The sequence below is a fragment of the Zalophus californianus genome, chromosome 2 (genome assembly GCF_009762305.2).
Source record: "Zalophus californianus isolate mZalCal1 chromosome 2, mZalCal1.pri.v2, whole genome shotgun sequence".
NCBI lineage: Eukaryota > Metazoa > Chordata > Mammalia > Carnivora > Otariidae > Zalophus > Zalophus californianus.
Window position 1 is genome coordinate 175,219,316 of NC_045596.1, and position 20,129 is coordinate 175,239,444.

Below are 20,129 nucleotides of genomic sequence, written 5' to 3' on the forward strand. Positions count from 1 at the left end.
CTACAGCTTGTACCAAGTACAAAAAACCCAGGATCAAACTGGGAAGGGAGGAGTTTCTAAATATTTACTAATTACATTTCCAAAATGTCATTAACAGATGACCATACAGGTCCTTTAAGATAAAAGGGCTACTGGTTTCAAAGTTGGTATCAGCTTTTCAAGGAAAAGACTAATCATACTAATTACAAACCAATCTTCTAATTATTGAAAAGAAGACCAACCTGCCTCTGTATCTAACACATACTAGGCACAAGCCAGGCAAAGGAAGACGAGAGGTGTGTGGGTTTGTATGAAAATACCTTATGAATTCTGAGATATGTTAGATGATTAACACTGTGCAATGTAAGTAGTCTTAGAATGATATAAAACCAAGTATTCTATGTCTATGTAGAAAAGCATATGAAGAGTAAGTCCCACTTGTAAGGTAGGCAGACTAAGAAAATACATTTAGCACACTTTTAGATTCACCAAAAGTGCTTGTTGGATCATTTGAGGTACCATCTTAACTTTCTCTATCTCCTTTAAGGATAATTCTGCCAAGTTTATGCTGAGTCTTTATTAGTGGCTGATGTAGAAGAAAAAAAGATGAAGGGAGGAGAGGGAAAAAAAAGTGCTGATATTAACAAACTCTACAACTGAAAAAAGGTGCCTTAACTTTCCAAAACCATTGTGGGAAGACTTCCATTTAAAGATCAGACACAGAGGCCACAACAGGCCTCCTAGTACATTTTTAGAACAGCCCTGTTTGTGCTTTCCAGTTTTTGAGCAATGACCACGCCTCCCCTAAACAGGAACCAGGGGAGTCTCCTACACAGAGGCATGTGCACAACCTATGCATAACCAAGTTTAGGCCAAATACCAAGCCAAATACCAAGAGGAAGTAGAAAATGTATAAGCTTGTTACTGATTTGTAGACAGCACAACAGGATAATGGCAATTCTTTAAAAAGGAAGGCTGTATTACGTTTAAAAATAAGTATTAAAAATATTTTTGAAGTCAATAACTTTATACCCTCAACTTTACTGAGAACAAAAATGAGTGCCATCTACATCAATATATTATTTGGTTCTCAAAGTCACTTATTAATGCCACTACAGATAAATCAATCCATGGGTGGGAAAAGTCTGTTCTCTGATGAATACGGTAAAAATACAAAAATAAGGAAAGAGGGTAGCATTTGCTCTGTAAACCTGTTTTTAAAAAACTCTATGAAGCTCCTTCCAAACAAGAGTTTGGGGCTTAGATACAAATTAGTTGTAAAGAACGTGAACAGTTAAGTCCAAACTTCGGAAGTTTACTGCAAAGTACTCCTTGTGCTGTAGAGAGCTGAACTTAAAGTGAGTCAAAACGGATCTCACCTCTGAGCAACTTCAATCAGCGCTCTGCCTCCATTGTGATGCATCACCTCAAGGCTACTTACTGGTGACCTGACAGGGCTGAGGCTAAACTTCTCCATGCAAAAAAGGCTTGTTCAAATTAACTAAGGAATCTCACTGGCTGCTAAATAAAATACTTTATATGGAATGGATGCGGGGTCTTTGGTTTTAAACAGATTCAACTGGAACCTGACATGGACAAAGAAATGTGCATGATTAGTTTGACAGAAAAGGGAGAGGAGGGGCTGTTTGTTGGGCTCACTATAATTGAAAATTAATAAATATTAAGAACACTTCAACTTTGTTTCCCAAAAAAGCTCCAAGAAAGGACTAAAGAATCAATTTATCATTAATTACATTACAATATAAATCAATGTTCAGAAGTACTCTGAACCCAGTGGAATATGGAATTCCACAGACATTATTTTAAAATGAGACTGTAGCAAAGTGGGCTTAAGGAATAAAAGCCAGTCCTTTGTGAAGATCATCATCCCAATTACCAGAATTTTTACTATTGAGTGGCCAGTGGCTTTTAAAAAATCTCATTTTCTTTGATCCTTATGCCCTTTGAGATAGGTATTATCAAAAAAAAATATTAATGTGAGGGTGCCTGGGTGGCTCAGTTGGTTAAGTGACTGCCTTCGGCTCAGAACATGATCCTGGAGTCCCGCGATCGAGTCCCGCATCAGGCTCCCTGCTGAGCAGGGAGTCGGCTTCTCCCTCTGACCCTACCCCCTCTCATGCTCTATCTCATTCTTGCTCTCAAATAAATATTTAAAAAAAAAAATTAATGGGAAGAAAACTGCGGTCCAGAGAAGGGTCTTAAATCAGTTAAGTGGCAGAACCTGGATTTGAACCAGGTCAGCCTGACACCTTTATTACACTGTCTTCGGCTAGAAAGCCTCCCAGACATGATAACTGGTTACCAAGAAGAAACTTTTTCTGTTCTCCTCTCTTAGCCTTAATGTAGAGATTTAGTATCTTTTCACAGGTATTAACACGGAAACAATCTTCTGCACAAACACACAGAACTACCCTAATATATCAAATACACAGTACGTATTTAATATTTGTGAATTTCATTTTTAAGATCGTTTTAAGGATGTTTTTAGAATTTGGTGAACACGCCCACAGATAAAGAGGACATCGTAAAGTGTTAGAAAAGTCAGCATCTTCCTGCCATAGTTACCTAGGACTTTTCTAAACCTAAAAACCTCCATTAGTTTTGTCATTCATTTATTTAGCATTCTAAGATGTGTAAACAGCCTGATTCTCTTTCATAACCTTGTTTGCTTTTTTTCATTGAGGTGTATCCATAACCTGTAATCCTGAATAGTTTTTTCTGCCTTTGGTTTAATGTCCATTTGCACATTACATTGGCCTTCTATATGAATACTAAAATTCTATGAAAAAAATTACTGTAATGTTGTGTGAACTCTAATTTTTACTCCTATTTCTGAAAGTATAGAAACACTTTCATACTTTGCCTGTTTATGCTCCTTTATTATAAACTAACCTTCTGCTGGAGAACATGAAGTGAATTCCATTCCATTTAAATTTATTTTCATTTCCCATATGTTTCCAAATTTACTTTTTAAGTTCTGCGTATTTATTCATCCATTTACTTTTTGAGTGATGTCTTATGTAAGGCAAACAAAGGACAAAATGGATTAAAGTGATTCAAAATACAAGAGAACCATTGGTTACCAGTTTACCTACACAACTACATTCTCTAGGGGAATTATTCAGATCTTTTAATCTTAAAACATTAATCTTTAAAATCAACTTGCCCCACAATGGCTAGGAAAAAAAAAAAACTTAGAATCTTCTATTCAATGTCCAGGTTACTCAAAGTACCACTTAATTTTTCAGTAATTCTCAAATGAAACTTACATTTTTAGAAATTTTAGTCCTCAAAATATGCTTCCTGGTTTTTCTATAAATATTAGTCTTCTTAGATAGTAGTATTTTTAAGATTTTAGTCAGTATAAATCATGTTCATTAGAACTGTTTTATTTCTGGGGCACCTGGGTGGCTCAGTGGGTTAAGTATCTGAATCTTGCTTGGTATCAGGCCATGATCTCAGGGTTGTGAGATGGAGCCACCCCTGCCCCCTGCCACCACTGGGCTCTGTGCTGGGCGTGGACCCTGCTTAACATTCTCCCCCTCTGACCCCGCTGCTTGTGCAGAAGCATGTGCTCTCCCCCCTCCAAAAGAAAAAACCACCAAAACCTGTTTTCTTATTCCTAATCCCATATTTACATTGCAGATATATATAACTTCATATTTCAGAAGGATTTACTCTATTTCTTCTCCCCTACTTATTTTTATGTATATAAAAATCCTTGACTATTGTGGTTCTATAATTTCAAAGTTTTTAACGTTTCTATGTAATAATTATTAAATATCCATTAAAAATGGCATGAAAAATTTACACTATGTATAAAGAAAGAAAACACCTCACATTGTATGTACTTGTAAGGAAACAAGAACACAATCATTGACAAAGGTCATGTCAAAACACCTATTCTGGGGGGCACCTGGGTGGCTCAGTCGTTAAGCGTCTCACATCATGGTCCCAGGGTCCTGGGATCGAGCCCCGCATCGGGCTCCCTGCTCAGCGTGAAGTCTGCTTCTCCCTCTCCCGCTCCCCCTTGCTTCTGTTCCCTCTCTCTGTCAAATAAATAAATCTTTTTTTTTTTTAAAGATTTATTTGAGAGAGAGAATGAGAGAGAGAGAGAAAGAGAGAGAGCATGAGGGGGGGAAGGTCAGAGGGAGAAGCAGACTCCCTGCTGAGCAGGAAGCCTGATGTGGGACTCGATCCTGGGACTCCAGGATCATGACCTGAGCTGAAGGCAGTCGCTTAACCAACTGAGCCACCCAGGCACCCAATAAATAAATCTTTAAAAAAACAAAACAAAAAACAAAAAAAAACACCCTATCTCATTTTAAGGGGGTCAAGTCCCATTCCTACTCCCCAAGTGTATAAAATGTTCTAAAGCATTCCAGTTACAGAATAAGACAAAAGCTTTGTGGACCAAAAGTTAAAATCTGTGTAGTATAGATTATTATCAGAAACACAAAGCCAGTGTGGAAGGGAGCTCTGTAACCCCTAGTCATTAGGATGGTACGATCATTCACTAAAAAAAATAAAAGTGATTTTACAATAAAGAGTGATTTAAGGGGCCAAAATGTGCTGCACTGCAGAACAATCAGCAATGTGAATGGCCTAGAGAGTGTTCATTCTAAAACTACCCTGGCTTCTTAGCAAAGAGTCCTAGCAAATAACTCATTCTTTGCACTTCCGTGTTCCACAAACACTAACTATATTTTCTACTTACATTTATAATAGAAGCAAATAGATTCTCAGCATTTCTGAAACACCTGAAGAACCACGGAGAAAGGTCAAGGTCAATACAAGATACCATTTTTAAAAGGGAGTTTAAGTAAGTTAGATCCTCAAAAAAGGCCACAATGCAGTCTGAGGGCTGTTTCACAAAGCCATGTAATATGTGATGAACTTGAGATTTCCACATATACTTATTGGAGTAAACCAGTTTATTTGTGAGAATCTGTGGCTCTTCTTGCTTGTTCCCTTGGGGAAAGGATAATGCTAACATTTCTGGCTACTTTTCTTTCTTTAAACTTCCTTAGGATTTCTTTTAGTAGCATTGTGTTTTCCAGTTTCTTATGTGAATGCTTAGTAGATTTAAATAACCTACTTTTCATGATGCCTAGGTGGCTCAGTTGGGTTAAGCCTCCGCCTTTGGCTCAGGTCATGATTTCAGGGTCCTGGGATCGAGCCCCACGTCCAGAGCCCGCTTCTCCCTCTCCTCCCTGCTTGTGCTCTGTCTCTCTCTCAAATAAATAAAATCTTTAAAAATAAATAAATAAACCCACTTTTCTTCAAGCAAAGACTCTAATTAGAAATTTAACAAATTCCTCACATTCATCTTCATTAGTTGTTTTTCAGAACAACTTTTAAATTATGCACTGTACCGTCCTAGGGAGGTTATAGAACCATCCAAAAATGCAGGACCATCATAAAGAAAAGCACAGAAGAACAATCTGACAGACTCTAGAACTTATTAAACAATCCTACACTGGGCATTTATTATTTTCATTTTTTTTTTTTACATTGTATTTGGGTTATGAGTCACTTTTGGTGGTGTAACTTTTGTGGACGCCTATTTCAAATTTTGTTGAGGTGGCTAGCTGGACCAAGCTGTTTGTCAAGACCCAAGCATGTAGTCATTGAGAAAAAGAAAACAGTCCAATGACCCTGCATCATGGCAGCTCTATACTGACTGGCACAGGCACGGTCCCTAGCCCAGTGACGTCAAATGGCTGCTTTAGAACTTTGCAAGTCAAGAGTAAGCAGTTATAAACAGATTTAACAGATAAACATTAGATCGGACTCATGATCTCATCTGGCAGCCTTGCATATTTCCCATCCAAAAGTCCCAGCTGGGATCACACTAATTGGGCCTCTTCAACCACATTGAGCAACAGGCGAAGAGAAATTTAGGGAGAAAATTTTAAAACTGATAAGAAACATATTGACATAGTGCCTGGTGAGGGGGCGCTGAAATAGGCCATCTGGATGCTTGTGTTTGTGAAAACTTTTGTTTAGTGGAAATAATTCACCTAACTCACAAGCTGTACAAATATTAAGATCAAAAGTCCTAACTTGCACAACCTGTCAGGAAAACCTGTGATACAGGAAACAGAGACTGTTGTCCATACTTCTGTCAAACCAAAGCCAAAATGTCTTTGTGTGGTCACTGCCTATCTTGACTGCCCTGGTGTCCCTCTGTACTCAAAGGGTTTGTACCAGTACTTTATGGCCACATCTTTTGACTAAGAAAGTATACTCGTGGTAGAGGTTCACATTTGGAACATTTGCAAGTACTTTTGCTTGGTAATTTCCTTTTAATACCTTTGGAAGTGAATAATACCCCTACCTGTGATGAGGAACCTGGTATAGAACTAACGAATTAATTATACCATACTGTTTAGTAATTTGATAGTTGGGAGAGCTCAAGATATTCAACAAAATTGAAATTATGCACAAGGCTGGAATCATTGTGATATAAATAACCACAGTATTTACTTTAATGCCAGGAATTTATGGGGATGGAAAAGCCGAAGTTTCCCTGATTAGATTGGCTATTTTTAACATGTGACACTATTAAGTACCTTTTCAACATGCTTTCTTACAAATTTTAAAGTTTTTCTAAAAATTCTTTATCATACATGCTACTGAATTGATAAATTTCCTCAATAAGAATTTAATACCACATATTCTCAATTTCTCTTCATTTTCCACTCATTAAGGCTTTTTTGCATTCGAAGTGTGCATGACTGCCCCTTTTTCCCCCTTGAAAACCAAACTGCTTTTTAATCTCTATTCCAGTCTTAGACCTTGAGAAAATACCTTTCCTTCATGTCTTGCATGTCGTACATAAAATATAAAGCCTAAGTCTTACTTTATTAAATCAATCACCCAATGGTTGGCTTTTTCCCACCCTTACTTATCAGGTAAACTAAACTATTTAATGGTAACACAGTTCTATTAATTAGAATTCCCAACCACAAAAAAAGAAGTGTTACTAATCCCTGTTAAAGAAACATTTTAAGTTATGTGAGATTCCAAAAGAACCCAAATCTACTACTGCAATCAGTCAAAAAGTATTTATCAAGAACCCAATGATTACTTCATACCTACTAGGATGATCATAGTTTAAAAAAAACAAGTATTAGTGAGGATATGGATAATTTGGAACCCTATATACATTATTGGTGGGAATGTAAAATGGTACAGCCACTATGGAAAGGTTTGGGAGTTCCTCAAAAAGGTAAAGATAAAATTACCATATGACTCAGCAATCCTGCTCCTAGGTATATACCGCAAAGTAACTGAAAACAGGAACTCAAACAGAAACTTGTACACCAATGTTCATTGAAGCATTAGTCACAAGAGCAAAAAGGTGGAAATAACCCAAGTGTCCATCAATAGATGAATGGATAAACAAAAGGTGGGTGATCCATATAATGGAATATCAGTCAAAAAAGTGATACGTGCTACAACATGGATGAATCTTGAAAACACTACACTAAGGAAAGAAGTCAGACACAAAAGGACAAATATTTCAATATCCAAAATAGGTGAATAGACTGAAAACAGATTAGAGGTTACCAGGGGCTAAAAATAAAGGAGAAATTGGGAAGTACTGATTAGTGGTTACAGAGTTTGTTTGGGATGATGAAAAATTTTTGGAAATACAGAGTGGTGATGGTTGCACAACATGGTGAATGTAATTCATGCCAATGAACTGTGCACTTAATCATTAAAATGGCAAATTTTTTAATATATAATTTAAAAAATAATATACCAAAAACTACTGAATTGCATACTTTAAATGGGTTATATGGTATGTGAGTTGTAACTCAGACTTTTAAAAAGAATCCAATGGACTAGGGGTTGCAATGATAATCGGAATTCACTTACATCAAACAGTCCAATTTGAGAGTAAAGCAAATTACTGTGCTCATATAGGCAATGTTTAGTTGTGAAGGCAACTTGTAGTGATGTACACTGTTTCATTACATCAGACTTCTTTAATTCTGATATAATAATTTACAATAGAGTCTACAATAAAACCTAGCCCAATAACAACTATTTAAAATTAGAGGAAGAGGGATAACAAAATGGCACATATACTCAAGAGTCCACACACAACCTTTTAAAGTACAGTTGACGCTTGAACACCATGGGTTTGAACTATGGGGGCCAACTTACATGCAGATTTGTTTTTATAAATACAGCACAGTACTGTAAATGTATTTTCCCTAAGGATTTTAACATTTTTTTTTTAAAAGATTTATTTATTTGAGAGAGCGAGAATGAGAGAGAGAGTACATGAGAGGGGAGAGGGTCAGAGGGAGAAGCAGGCTCCTCGCCGAGCAGGGAGCCCGATGCGGGACTCAATCCCGGGACTCCAGGATCATGACCTGAGCTGAAGGCAGTCGCTTAACCAACTGAGCCACCCAGGCGCCCGGATTTTAACATTTCTTTTCTCTAGCTTACTTTATTGTAAAAATACAATATACAAATCACGTAAAATATGTGTTGACTATATTATCAATAAAGCTTCTGGTCAACAGTAGGTTATTAAGTTTGGGGGAGTCAAAAGCGTGTGTGTTTTGTTGTTACTCAGGAAGTGGTTGGCACCCTTGATCTCTGTGACATTAAAGGGTCAACTGTACTTTAGATGAGTGATTCCCAAACACCAGTGTTAAGACAATGCCTGTTATGGAAACTTACACAAGCAAGGACTATGACAAGCCTGTTGATCTGAAGTATTAACTACAAATCACTCTTATTTATTAAAAGAAGGTTTTAAGTAGGCAACAGTGGCAATATTGGGGTCTTCACAGTTGGTAGGAAGCCAGGGATGGCTTATTCTCACTTCTGCTCTGGGTCTTTACCCTTATACTTACTCTATTTCCTGTGTCTTTAAAAATTTCCACAAGTTTTTACTAAACTAGGCTAACTCTCAATATCACTCACCATATTTGATTTACATTCCAAAATTATAAACAAAGCCTAAAAATAATGGATACTCTGGATTATTAACACCCCCTTCCATTAGCATGGAAAACAGAAAACTGCCAGTATGGAAATTACAAATGTGTATGAAGGGTGAAGGACAGGTCAGATATTTTGTTGTCAGGTTAAAGAATGGATGGGATTTCTAATCATATGGATTAATGGGACCATAGATAACCCGAAGGGAAGTCTGGGTTTGGGTTATTTTTAGCTTAATTTGGGAGTTTTTGCTGTAAAAACAAAATACACTGTATTTAGAAGATTTGAGTAGCCTCCTGATAAAAGTTCAATGTTACCACTTAATTCAATCTGAGCATGTTTTTCCATAGAATTATCAAATTGACTGATGCATAAAGATGGAAGAAAACAGATTAAAAAAAAATCAGTCATTTGGGAAAAGACTAATTATTAATACTAATAACTAAACCAGACAGTAACCAAGACCGAGAAATAAAAACAAGAGGCATGGAGAAGTGGTTCCATGACACTGTGAAGTATTCTATATAGAGGCACTTACTGGACTGCGGCTTTAGTTTCTCAATAGTGGAATAAAACAAAACATTACAACATGGAACTTTTCCCCAAAGGAATGTGAGGAAAAGTTTTTAAAAGAAGCCCGGACGAATGACATGAGAGGAGAAAATTTTGTAATGGCTATGAGCATCGTATGTTTTTAATTCACCAATTAGAAAGATGACCTGAAAAGAGAGGAGTATGTTGGATCATAAGAGAAAATTTGTCAGCTTCATGATTAAGTACGTTATCCCGAACGGGCCCATTTTCTCTGTAGAGAAAAGAAACCCTGCTCCGTTGTCACATACGCCAAATTTTATCATGGCCATTTGTCCTGGACAATATGTAGTCTGTCAATGCCACCAGGAAAAATGCAGCAACACTGCAGGGACCAAGCAAGCAGCAAGATGTTGTAGTCAGGACTAAGATGCAAAAGGCTTGCTTCTAGTTGTAGTTTTAAATCTATGCTTCCTGACTGAGCCATCCATCCTTTCAAGGTCTCTAATCCCAGAACAACAGGATGGTTTCTAAGGTACAAAGATCTCTAATACCTTATATATAAAAGTAAAAAATGTCAAGAAAGAAATCAACCATGAGCTCAATAAATGCCCTGCATTCACAAGTCAGTCTCTGAGCAGAAGCAAGTTCAGGTTCAATAATTCACAAATATTAAGAGTTACCCTTAGATCCAAAGAACAGAATTTAAACAGTTTCGCTTGGAGTTCTTCCCAAGTTACTAATACATGAGCAACAAAAGAACATTAATGAATAAGGGAGAAGATGCTGCTAAAGGAAGGCTCACTGCCAATGAAAAAGAAGGAAGAGCTGAACCTAAAACCAGGTATCAGGACACGAAAGCACAATGATGTGGGGCCAGTTGGCCTAGGGATGGACTTAAACACCTCTAATGCTATGTACAATAGGGCTCAAAACCTGATTATTGGTAATGATAGAACCCTTGGACACCAAGAAAAATTGAAACTGTTTTCTATACCCCTGCTTACTGAGGCAAGGAAACACAGTTTATGACTATGACCATTTAAGCAGTTTAAAAACCTCTGTAAAACAAAAACACAAATCCTAGCCCATTAGGGAAAGCTGCCTTTGTCAGACGACAGAAGTCACTATAAAAGCCTAGTGTTCCTCAGACAGTCAAGGCAGGCCGAAGAGTCCACTCTGTAAACAAGCTTCAACTGTTGTTACTTCCTTTAGAAGAACAATGAAAAGAGCCTGGTAAAAACTTCACCTAACTTTGAAGGACCCAGAATAGTTCTACAGTTGGAAACATGCTACCTGGTAAGAATGAAAGAAAACTACTATCTAAATAAAAGCCTAGTTTTATTGAGAAGCTTAAAATTTGGTTATACTGAGAAAATTCTGGCTCTACGTAATGATAAAATCAAAATTTTTATATCAAAATATTCAATCATATACTGTGCTTCAGTGTATACCACTGGTACACAATAAATACTTGGTTTATATCTTGTTCTGTGGAAGACAAACAGGGTAAGGAAGCAGTCTTTCTGCCTGGAAGGTTATTTACCCAAATCCAGGCAAATCCCGAGCTCTTCGGAGCTCCTGGATTCTAAAGACATTCATGAAAAACCAACAATAAGAAGCAAGCCATTTCTTCTGAGAGTATACATTTTTTTCAAAGCCTAAAAACCTTTCAAGATTGTGTCACAATGACCATTATCCTGAGTAAACAGACCCCTCTGGAGGCCTCTTCCCTTGGGCCTCCAAGTCTCCAGGACACGAGGTCTCTCCTATAGCCCTCTCTCAGCATGGTCTGCCTTAGCATCCAGGGACTCAAAAGGAGCGGCTGTGAGGGGCACCTGTAGGTGCCTACACCATGACGCTCAGATTGCACCAGTCAAGTGGCCACTTGCCTCTTAAAAAGCATCCTAAACTCTTTTGGTTGCTTTCATGAACCCTTAGGTTCATGCATGGCCACTTAGGCCGACTACCTGGAGCAGGTTGGAGCCAGACTTTTCACTATGACTCTTCACCTCAGAATCAGCCCTCAGCCTCTGGAACTCCTATTCTGCTTCCGTTCACCTTCTCTCAGCTTGGTTCCCCTTAAATTGTTTTGTTTTTCAGCACTCTAAAGGGGAAAAATATTTTCTAAAATGAAGCTGGCAAAAGCTTCAAAACATATGGCAGACAAGATGCCTACAAACCAAATACACGTATCTCCACTCAATTATAGGTGACAACCATTTATTATAGCACAATGCAGAATGTCTTTGGGGAAAACAATGAGAATAAAGACCATAACCTTAAGAAAAAAAAGAAAAAACCACACACAAACCCACATACCTAAAATGGAAGCCTCATGAGAGGAGGAAAGCCAAGTTTCCATCTACTCTTGGGTTAGGCTTAATCTTTGAGAGTATAACGATGGCCAAACTAAGCTGCACATTACCATGGGGAGTGACCAGGTTAAATTAGAATAAGACACTGCCAGGTATTTTGAGCATTACAGTAAAAGCTGGAGAAGAGCAAAGCATTATTCGGTAGTTTGCACATCTGACCACAATTCAAGGAAAAATCTCTTTAGATGGCTGATTAAATGGATGAATCCCTCCTATTAGAATGAGCAGTCATATTCCCTCTAGTGATTTCCTGTCCAAAGAGGTTCTACTGCCTCCCACCACCTCACAAGGAAACACCAATGATTACATCATTACTACTTACATTCAAAGCATTCTTTGCAGCTTCTGCTTCTGAGCGACTGTCAAAACTGACAAAACCTACGGGCTGAGGAAAGAAAAAAATATGAAGAAAAAACAAATCAGGAGATAATCTATTTTTCTGGGTCAAAGGTGATGTCAAACCAAAGAGCTAAGATAAAGAAATGACCACAGGCAATGGGTAGAAATAAGAAAGCCAGTTCAAAAGAATCATGACGCAGTGGCTTAGCCAAATTTCTAACATGAATCAAAAGGGATTGTGAGGGTGGTTCTTCAAGGGCACAGCTGGGGATTTAGAGAATCATAAAAAAAAAAATCTAGAAGGGGTTGGAAGGTGAGCAGCAGTGAACAAGAGAATAGAGGAAAACTTGGGTCGAAAGGCTCTACTTTCCTAAATCAAATTCACTGTACCTCAGTTTCTTCATCTTTTAAAATGGAAAGAGAACCGAATCACCTTTTGGTACACTGTAAGTGCAAGGAATACAATGACACAATGATAAAAGCCCTGTACTCTCACTGCATGATCAAAATTATAAAATGAACATTTCCATCTCAAATCCCAAGGGATACGTTTAAAAAGTCCTGTGTTTAACTAGGTGTAAACCAAATTGTTCAAGAGAGAGGGGTGATAATCCCTTTGGACTCAAATCTTGTAGTCCAGAAAGATGCTTGCAACATAGTTTATTCCTGATGAATCAAAGAATACCTTACTGAGAGATGAAAAGCGACTGAGAGGTGAGCATGCTGGGTATTCAGCATTTGGGGGTGGGGGGACATATAGCCAAAAGTTTCAAGGAACTTTTAGAAACTATCAGGGTCATTGATTACCATTCTCCATTCTGCACCTTCCGTGCTCCACCCTAGACTTGGGACTCTGCCGGTGGTTATTAGAAGTTTCCCACACAGCATGATTCTTCACCAACAGATACTTACACTGAGTGTGAAAGTTTGCCTGTTTAAAACCTCATTTTTTTAAAAAAGGAAGAACTGGGAATAAAAGTGGGTTTGGAGGATTTCTGTTGAATATACAGACCAATCCCAATATAATCATGCTGGATGCATTATGTTTGCCATTTGCCTTCCTCAGGGATAGTCTCAGACATCCTAGCTGGAGACAATAGAATTGTGAATCATTTTCCTGTGCTAATTCCTAACTAATCTCATACTTAATTTTAAATCAACAACAAAAATTAAATCCTAATGAGAATTATAAAGGAGAATGCTGAGACCCAGTAACATTCTTGAAGAAAGTCAATTCAAATTTATTGTGGAAGTCATCATTTTATATGCAAGTTTGAAATTCTTACCTGCTTAGATGTGAGCTTTATAAGAGAACCCTCGTAGCCCTGAAAATTAAGAACCAAATTTAGACGAAAAAAAATTACTAGGAAAAAAAAACTGTAATAGCATCTTGCTCAAGTAAAATGAGTCCGTTATGACTACTGACTAACTCTTCTTACAAATGCCTCGAGGTAACTGAGAAAGCAGATTTTACAGACGCATGCACGTATGCGCCGATGCTTCCATCCTTAAGGCCTAAAACAAATCATACCTTGAAATTTATGCATATATATCTAGGTTTGTTTTCCCTTTTTTCATGATATCGTACAATGGTAGGAAAACGGGTTCCTCTGTCAACAGATCTTTCTCATTTTACAGAACTAGGAGAATGAAGGGAGTAAATTTAATAAGATAGGAAGATAAGTATGTGAGGACTTGGTCATGTGTTTGCTATAAGATAACATTAAAACATTCAGAATGTCCTACACAGAACTTATTACTCGAAATTTCAAAACTGCCAGGAAAAGTTACACAGGTAGTGATACTAAATTCTTTTGAGTTATTCTGCTTACTTATTGAAGCAGCTAGTTTTCATGTTGGTACTCTGATTGGGACATACAGAAATTCCCTGTTGGGTTCTTACTCTGGCCCATCGTCAAGGAGGATAGAAACCCCTCCCTTTTCACTCCCTCCCTTCACCCCTCCTGGCTCCTGAGGATAAGGGTAACAAAGTGTGTTTATTTCTGAAAATCATCCATGGCTGATGGCTTGCACTGATGGATGACACAAGGGGAAAAACACCACTTGACATGATTGACCACTGCACAGATCAGTGCCAAGACAGATTTGCAGACTAGGGTCAGCCTCCAGGGACTTTAATTAAAAGAGGGTTGTTAGGAATGTACCAGGGTCCTGACTCTTGCGTTGGGGTTTCTGGGCAGGATGTTGGGATTGATTCATCCTCCTATCTTCCCAGCAGAGAACTATGTTACCAATTAGCTACTGTAAACATTTTACCTCAAAGACCTTGAGCTCTTCTGGCCAGAGGGGTCATGATTCACAGCCCTGCCTTTTCCTTTTTCAAGGTGCTTTCTCTCTGAAAAACCTGGAGGTTTAAACACCCTGAAGGCCTCAGAGGAAAAGGACAAATGGATATTTCACTCATGTACAACACCACTGGTAGCAATATATTGTGATCTCTAGCCATGAACAGAAAAGTAGTATCACAGACTACTTCAGAACACAGATGGCAGAGTCAAGATTGCTTGGGTTTGAATCCTAGCCCTGCCATTTATTAAGTGTGAACTTGAGCAAAATTTATTCAGTTGCTCTAAGTTTCATTTTCCTCATTTGAAAAACAGAGGCCAACCCACTTTAAAGGGTTATGATAAAAATTAAATGGAATAATTCATATGAGGGGCCTGCTGGCTAAATCTCCAGTATTTTGTCCATTAGTAAGATCATTAAAAAGTCCACAGCCTATGAAAGGGACAAATAGTAAAAATGGCAACCCTGCAGAAGATACTCAGGAAATTCTATGAAGCTGATACCCCCCCAACCCCCAACATTTTTCTTTCCCACTTCCTCTCAGCTGACCTCATGTCTAACTCTTTTGTTTCCGTCTGTATAGTCATCATTCTTACAGTAAGGGAATGGCTATTAGAACAGAGGCAGGTCTATTACATGGTGACTTACTGGCACATAAGCTAGATTCTTAGCTTTGCTGGCTTTTAACTGGCTGGCTGCCCCTTCCACCTTCTTCCTTCCTTTCCTACCCAGCTGTTTTCAGCTGTCACATCTTACTCTCCCTCTCCTTGAAAGGCTAGATCCTGTCCTTCAACCTGTCTTGCCTCTGCGGCTAGGGTCCTGCTTCGACAGGATGGATCTTTAATCATTAATCAAGATGGTCTGCCACCTAATCGTAAGTGTGCCCCCAGCCAGGCACTGCCGCTACCATGTTCTCAGGGACCAGACACAAGCCCTGAATTTATCACGACTTCCAGGTGTTCTCCCTGAGGGCCTAGGCCTCCAGCCCACAATCCACCCAGTCCCAGCTCTCTCTGATTCCCCACAGGTTAGCCTTCAAGATTTCTCCTTGGCAGCATGGTTATTTCAGCTTTTGTCCAATTTTCTGGTAAGTTTTCAATTCTAGCAACATTAAATATCTCAAGTGATTTTTATCTCAATAGTCCCAATGGACAGGGAACTGAATTAGGTACTACACCATGTACCAGCATAACAAGTAATTCCTTAGAACTTCGTCTTACTTTGTTTGAAACTTAGAACATTTTTTCCACAGAAAAAGTAATGGTGGTTAGGTTCTTAGTCTAGTTCATGAAAGTGTAATTAACTTACGTATCCAAAAAAATAGTATTAACAATATTTCAACTAATAAGAAACCTTGTAAGTATAAGCCTTGACTTCTGTTATTTCACTGGAAATATAAGTAACAGTAATTGATAGTATTTTTGGTGAGCTGTACTCAGAAGAATACTCCCAATTGGCAAACGATAAACAGGGAGGACACTAAAACTGTTCTCAACAGAGCCAGATGCATGTCCCCATTATTAGGAAGAAAAGAGACTTATCTATATTAGCTATTGGGGAGGGTAAAAGGCAACTTCAGTCTTTCCTGAGACCACACACTGGAACTGAGTTGTAAATCTCCTTTACTAACTATCCTTTTTTAAAAAAGGTTACTTGATAAGATGCTTTCTCAAACGTATTTCTTCCTGCAAAAAGCCCCCATGAAGCTTATTTATACACACACTTTTGGTCTCCTTTTATAATTTCTGAAAGAGAAAAGGTACCTTAAATGGTCTGAAAAGCAGATAGAGCTCCCGAGGTTTGATATCCAGAGGGAGACCACTGACAAATAGGGTCCGGACCTGGAAAATAAATATGAGAAGTGATCACAAGACTGTAAAATCTAGAGAATTGCTCTCACTTGTAATCTCAAAAATACGTGTCTTCATACATTTCACAAACCCTACCTAATTCATGTTCTTTCCGTAACCCAGTGAACACTCTATGTTAAGACGCCATTAGACCAACTCTTGGATATTTCTATGGGATTACTCAGAATGAATTACCTCTAGCTGATTTTAAATTTATAAACGGATTAGTCATTAACTGGTTCTGACACTATGAAGGGAAGAGGTCTACATAGTTAAAATATCAGCTTAAGAAAAAAAAAGTCACGAGAACAGTAAATCTACAGCTTCTCTGCTCTAAATCAAATGAACATAACATGGTTCAAAATTAAATCAGAACAATTTTTGTTTTTTCCTGCTTGTTTTGTCCTTGCTTCCCTCATCGGCATTAATAATTACAGTCATTTTTAAAAGTATCTTATTTTTAAGTGATCTCTACACCCAATGCGGGGCTTAAACTTACAACCCTGAGATCAAGGGTCACATGCTCTGAACCAGCTAGACACCCTGATAATTTTACTACATGTAAAAAATAATTCAAACACATCTAAATAGTAGCCAAAATGTAGAACTCTTCATCTGCTCAGTTCCAAAACAGCAGGGAAGACCTCACTGACCTATAACCCGAAAGGCCTAAGATATAAATTATGTGATTAGTGTCTACTAAAATAGAGAACACACATGACACACTTCCATTTGGGAGGATCAGAGAAAACATGTTAGCATTTGACTGGGAACTTAAAGGATAGGTAAAATTTCACCACATGAATATAAAAGGTGAGGGGGAATTGGAAAAGACTCAGAAAAGCATTAACCAAGGCAGTGAAGGAGGTGATAGCACAGTATATCCTGGGAGAAGGAGAAGCCAAAACCGAACAAGTAGCTGCGGATCCAACTACAGGGGGACATCACAAGTCACTGGCTCAGGAATCTGGTCTTCATTCAACAGGCCAGGAGAAATCACTGAATTATCACCACCATGTTTTCTACTTATTTTAGTTTTGTGTGCCTTTAGTCAAGTTTCCTAACCTTCCGCCTCCAAACTTTGAAATATAATGGACATTTAACAGTAAGTTTAAGATGTACAATGTCGTGATTCATTATGCTTATATATTACAAAATGATTACCACCATAGTGTTAGCTACTGCCTCCACTGTGTCACATAATTAACCATTTCTTTTCTGTGGTGAGAACATTTAAGATCAACTCTCAGTGACTTTTGAGTATATATAATACAGTATTGTTACCTACAACCACAATGCTGTGCATTAGATCCCCATAACTTACTCAGCTTCTAACTGGAAATTTGTAATCTTTGACCAACATCTCATTTCCTCCATCTTGATCCCCTGGTAACCACCATTCTACTCTGTTTCTAGGAGTTTGACTTCACCCCCACATTTTCTACTCCTCTTTTCTACTCCGGCTGATACAACATGATTGAGTTCCTCATTAGAAATCATTTTGCTACCTAAAGAAAAATTCAATGCTCAATTGTTAACAGTCTATAAATCTAGATTTTTCCTCAGTGTGAAAAGGGAGGTCTTCTAGAACCCTAACGCTTTCCATTGATTCTGGTTGTGAAGAAGCACAAATCAGCAAGCAAGGCCCTTATACTGATGCAGCATACAGTAAAAGGTCGTGCCATCTCCAGACAGGTGTAGATAGATTTATTGTGCTATAATTGATATACAGTTGACCCTTGAACACAGGTTTGAACTATGTGGGTCCATTTACAGGCAGATTTTCCCAATAAATACAGTATAGTACTGTAAATGTATTTTTCTTCCTTACGATTGTCTTAATAACTTTTTCTCTAGCTTATTTTATTGTGAGACTACTGTGTGTAATATATATATAATATACAAAACCTGTGCTAATCAAGTGTTTGTTACTGGTAAGGCTTCCACTCAACAGTAGGCTATTAGGAGTTAAGCATTAAGGGAGTCAAAAGTTTTATGTGGATTTCTGACTGTGCAGGAGATCAGTGCCTTCTAGCCCCCACATGGACCTAGGGTCAACTGTATCATGAACTGTACTTTTTGTTTACAATTTAGTTAAGTTTTGACATACGTATAACCTGAGAAACGACCACAACAATCAAGATAATAAACGTATCTACCACCTCCAAAAGTTTCCTGCCACCATGGTTCTACCATCCGCATTCCCAGGCAATCACTGATCTGCCATCTGCCACTATTAATTAATTGGTATATATGTTCTAAAGGTTTACACAAATGGAACCATAAAGTATTTATTCTTTTTGTCTGGCTCTTTTACTTTTGTATAACTATTTTGAGATTCATCATCCACTGTTGCATGTATTAATAGGCTACTCCTTTTTATTGATTAGTATTCTGTTGCATGGATATACCACAGTTCATTTATCCATTCACCTGATGGGACAACATTTGGGTTATTTCTAGTTTTTGGCTTTTACAAATTAAATGGCTAGGAGCATTCATTTATCAATTTTACAAGTCTTTGTATGGATATATGTTTTCTATCTTCTTGGTTCAATACCTAGGAGTGGAAGGGCTGAATGATATGGTAGGTATATGCTTAACTTTTAAAAAAAACTGCCCTTCAATTCCTTGTTTTAGGGCCCAGAACATGATTTAAATGCTGTGTACTTAAAAACAAAAGTGTAACACAAAAATAGACTCCAAATGGTTGAAAGACCTAAACGTGAGACAGGAGTCCATCAAAATCCTAAAGGAGAACACAGGTAGCAACCTCTTCGACCTCAGCCGCAGCAACTTCTTCCTAGAAACATCACCAAAGGCACGGGAAGCCAGGGCAAAAATGAACTATTGGGATTTCATCAAGATAAAAAGCTTTTGCACAGCAAAAGAAACAGTCCACAAAACCAAAAGACAACCGACAGAATGGGAGAAAATATTTGCAAATGACATATCAGATAAAGGGCTAGTATCCAAAATCTATAAAGAACTTATCAAACTCAACACCCAAAGAACAAATAATCCAATCAAGAAATGGGTAGAAAACATGAACAGACATTTTTCCAAAGAAGACATCCAAATGGCCAACAGGCACATGAAAAAGTGCTCCACATCGCTCGGCATCAGGGAAATCCAAATCAAAACCTCAATGAGATACCACCTCACACCAGTCAGAATGGCTAAAATTAACAAGTCAGGGAACGACAGATGTTGGCGGGGATGTGGAGAAAGGGGAACCCTCCTACACTGTTGGTGGGAATGCAAGCTGGTGCAACCCCTCTGGAAAACAGTATGGAGGTTCCTCAAACAGTTGAAATTAGAGCTACCATTCGATCCAGCAATTGCACTACTGGGTATTTACCCCAAAGGTACAAATGTAGGGACCCGAAGGGGTACGTGCACCCCAATGTTTATAGCAGCAGTGTCCACAATAGCCAAACTGTGGAAAGAGCCAAGATGTCCATCGACAGATGAATGGATAAAGAAGATGTGGTATATACACACAATGGAATATTATGCAGCCATCAAAAGGAATGAGATCTTGCCATGGACAACGACGTGGATGGAACTGGAGGGTCCGAGGATTAGTGAAATAAGTCAATCAGAGAAAGACATGTATCATATGACCTCACTGATATGAGGAATTCTTAATCTCAGGAACAGAGTGAGGCTTGCTGGAGTGGTCGGGGGTGGGAGGGATGGGGTGGCTGGGTGATAGACATTGGGGAGGGTATGAGCTACGGTGAGCGCTGTGAAT

At 38.2% G+C, this 20,129-nt stretch overlaps 1 protein-coding gene across 13 annotated transcripts in view; it reads right to left on the minus strand.

The window, feature by feature from the left end:
- RBPMS (RNA binding protein, mRNA processing factor) overlaps positions 1-20,129 on the minus strand; it is a 172,671-nt gene that overhangs the window by 82,960 nt on the left and 69,582 nt on the right. For 11 of the 13 annotated variants that reach the window (XR_003520630.2, XM_027597923.2, XM_027597924.2 and 8 more), the window contains 3 exons: positions 16,286-16,363; positions 13,502-13,540; positions 12,199-12,261 (listed from right to left, as the gene is read on the minus strand). Coding sequence is in view for 12 of the 13 variants with exons in the window: in XM_027597923.2 (XP_027453724.1) it covers positions 12,199-12,261; positions 13,502-13,540; positions 16,286-16,363 (180 nt within the window). In the remaining variant the exon portion in view is untranslated. The remainder of the gene's footprint in view (positions 1-12,198; positions 12,262-13,501; positions 13,541-16,285; positions 16,364-20,129) is intronic. The other 2 variants (XM_035726036.1, XM_035726035.1) reach the window with 1 other exon arrangement.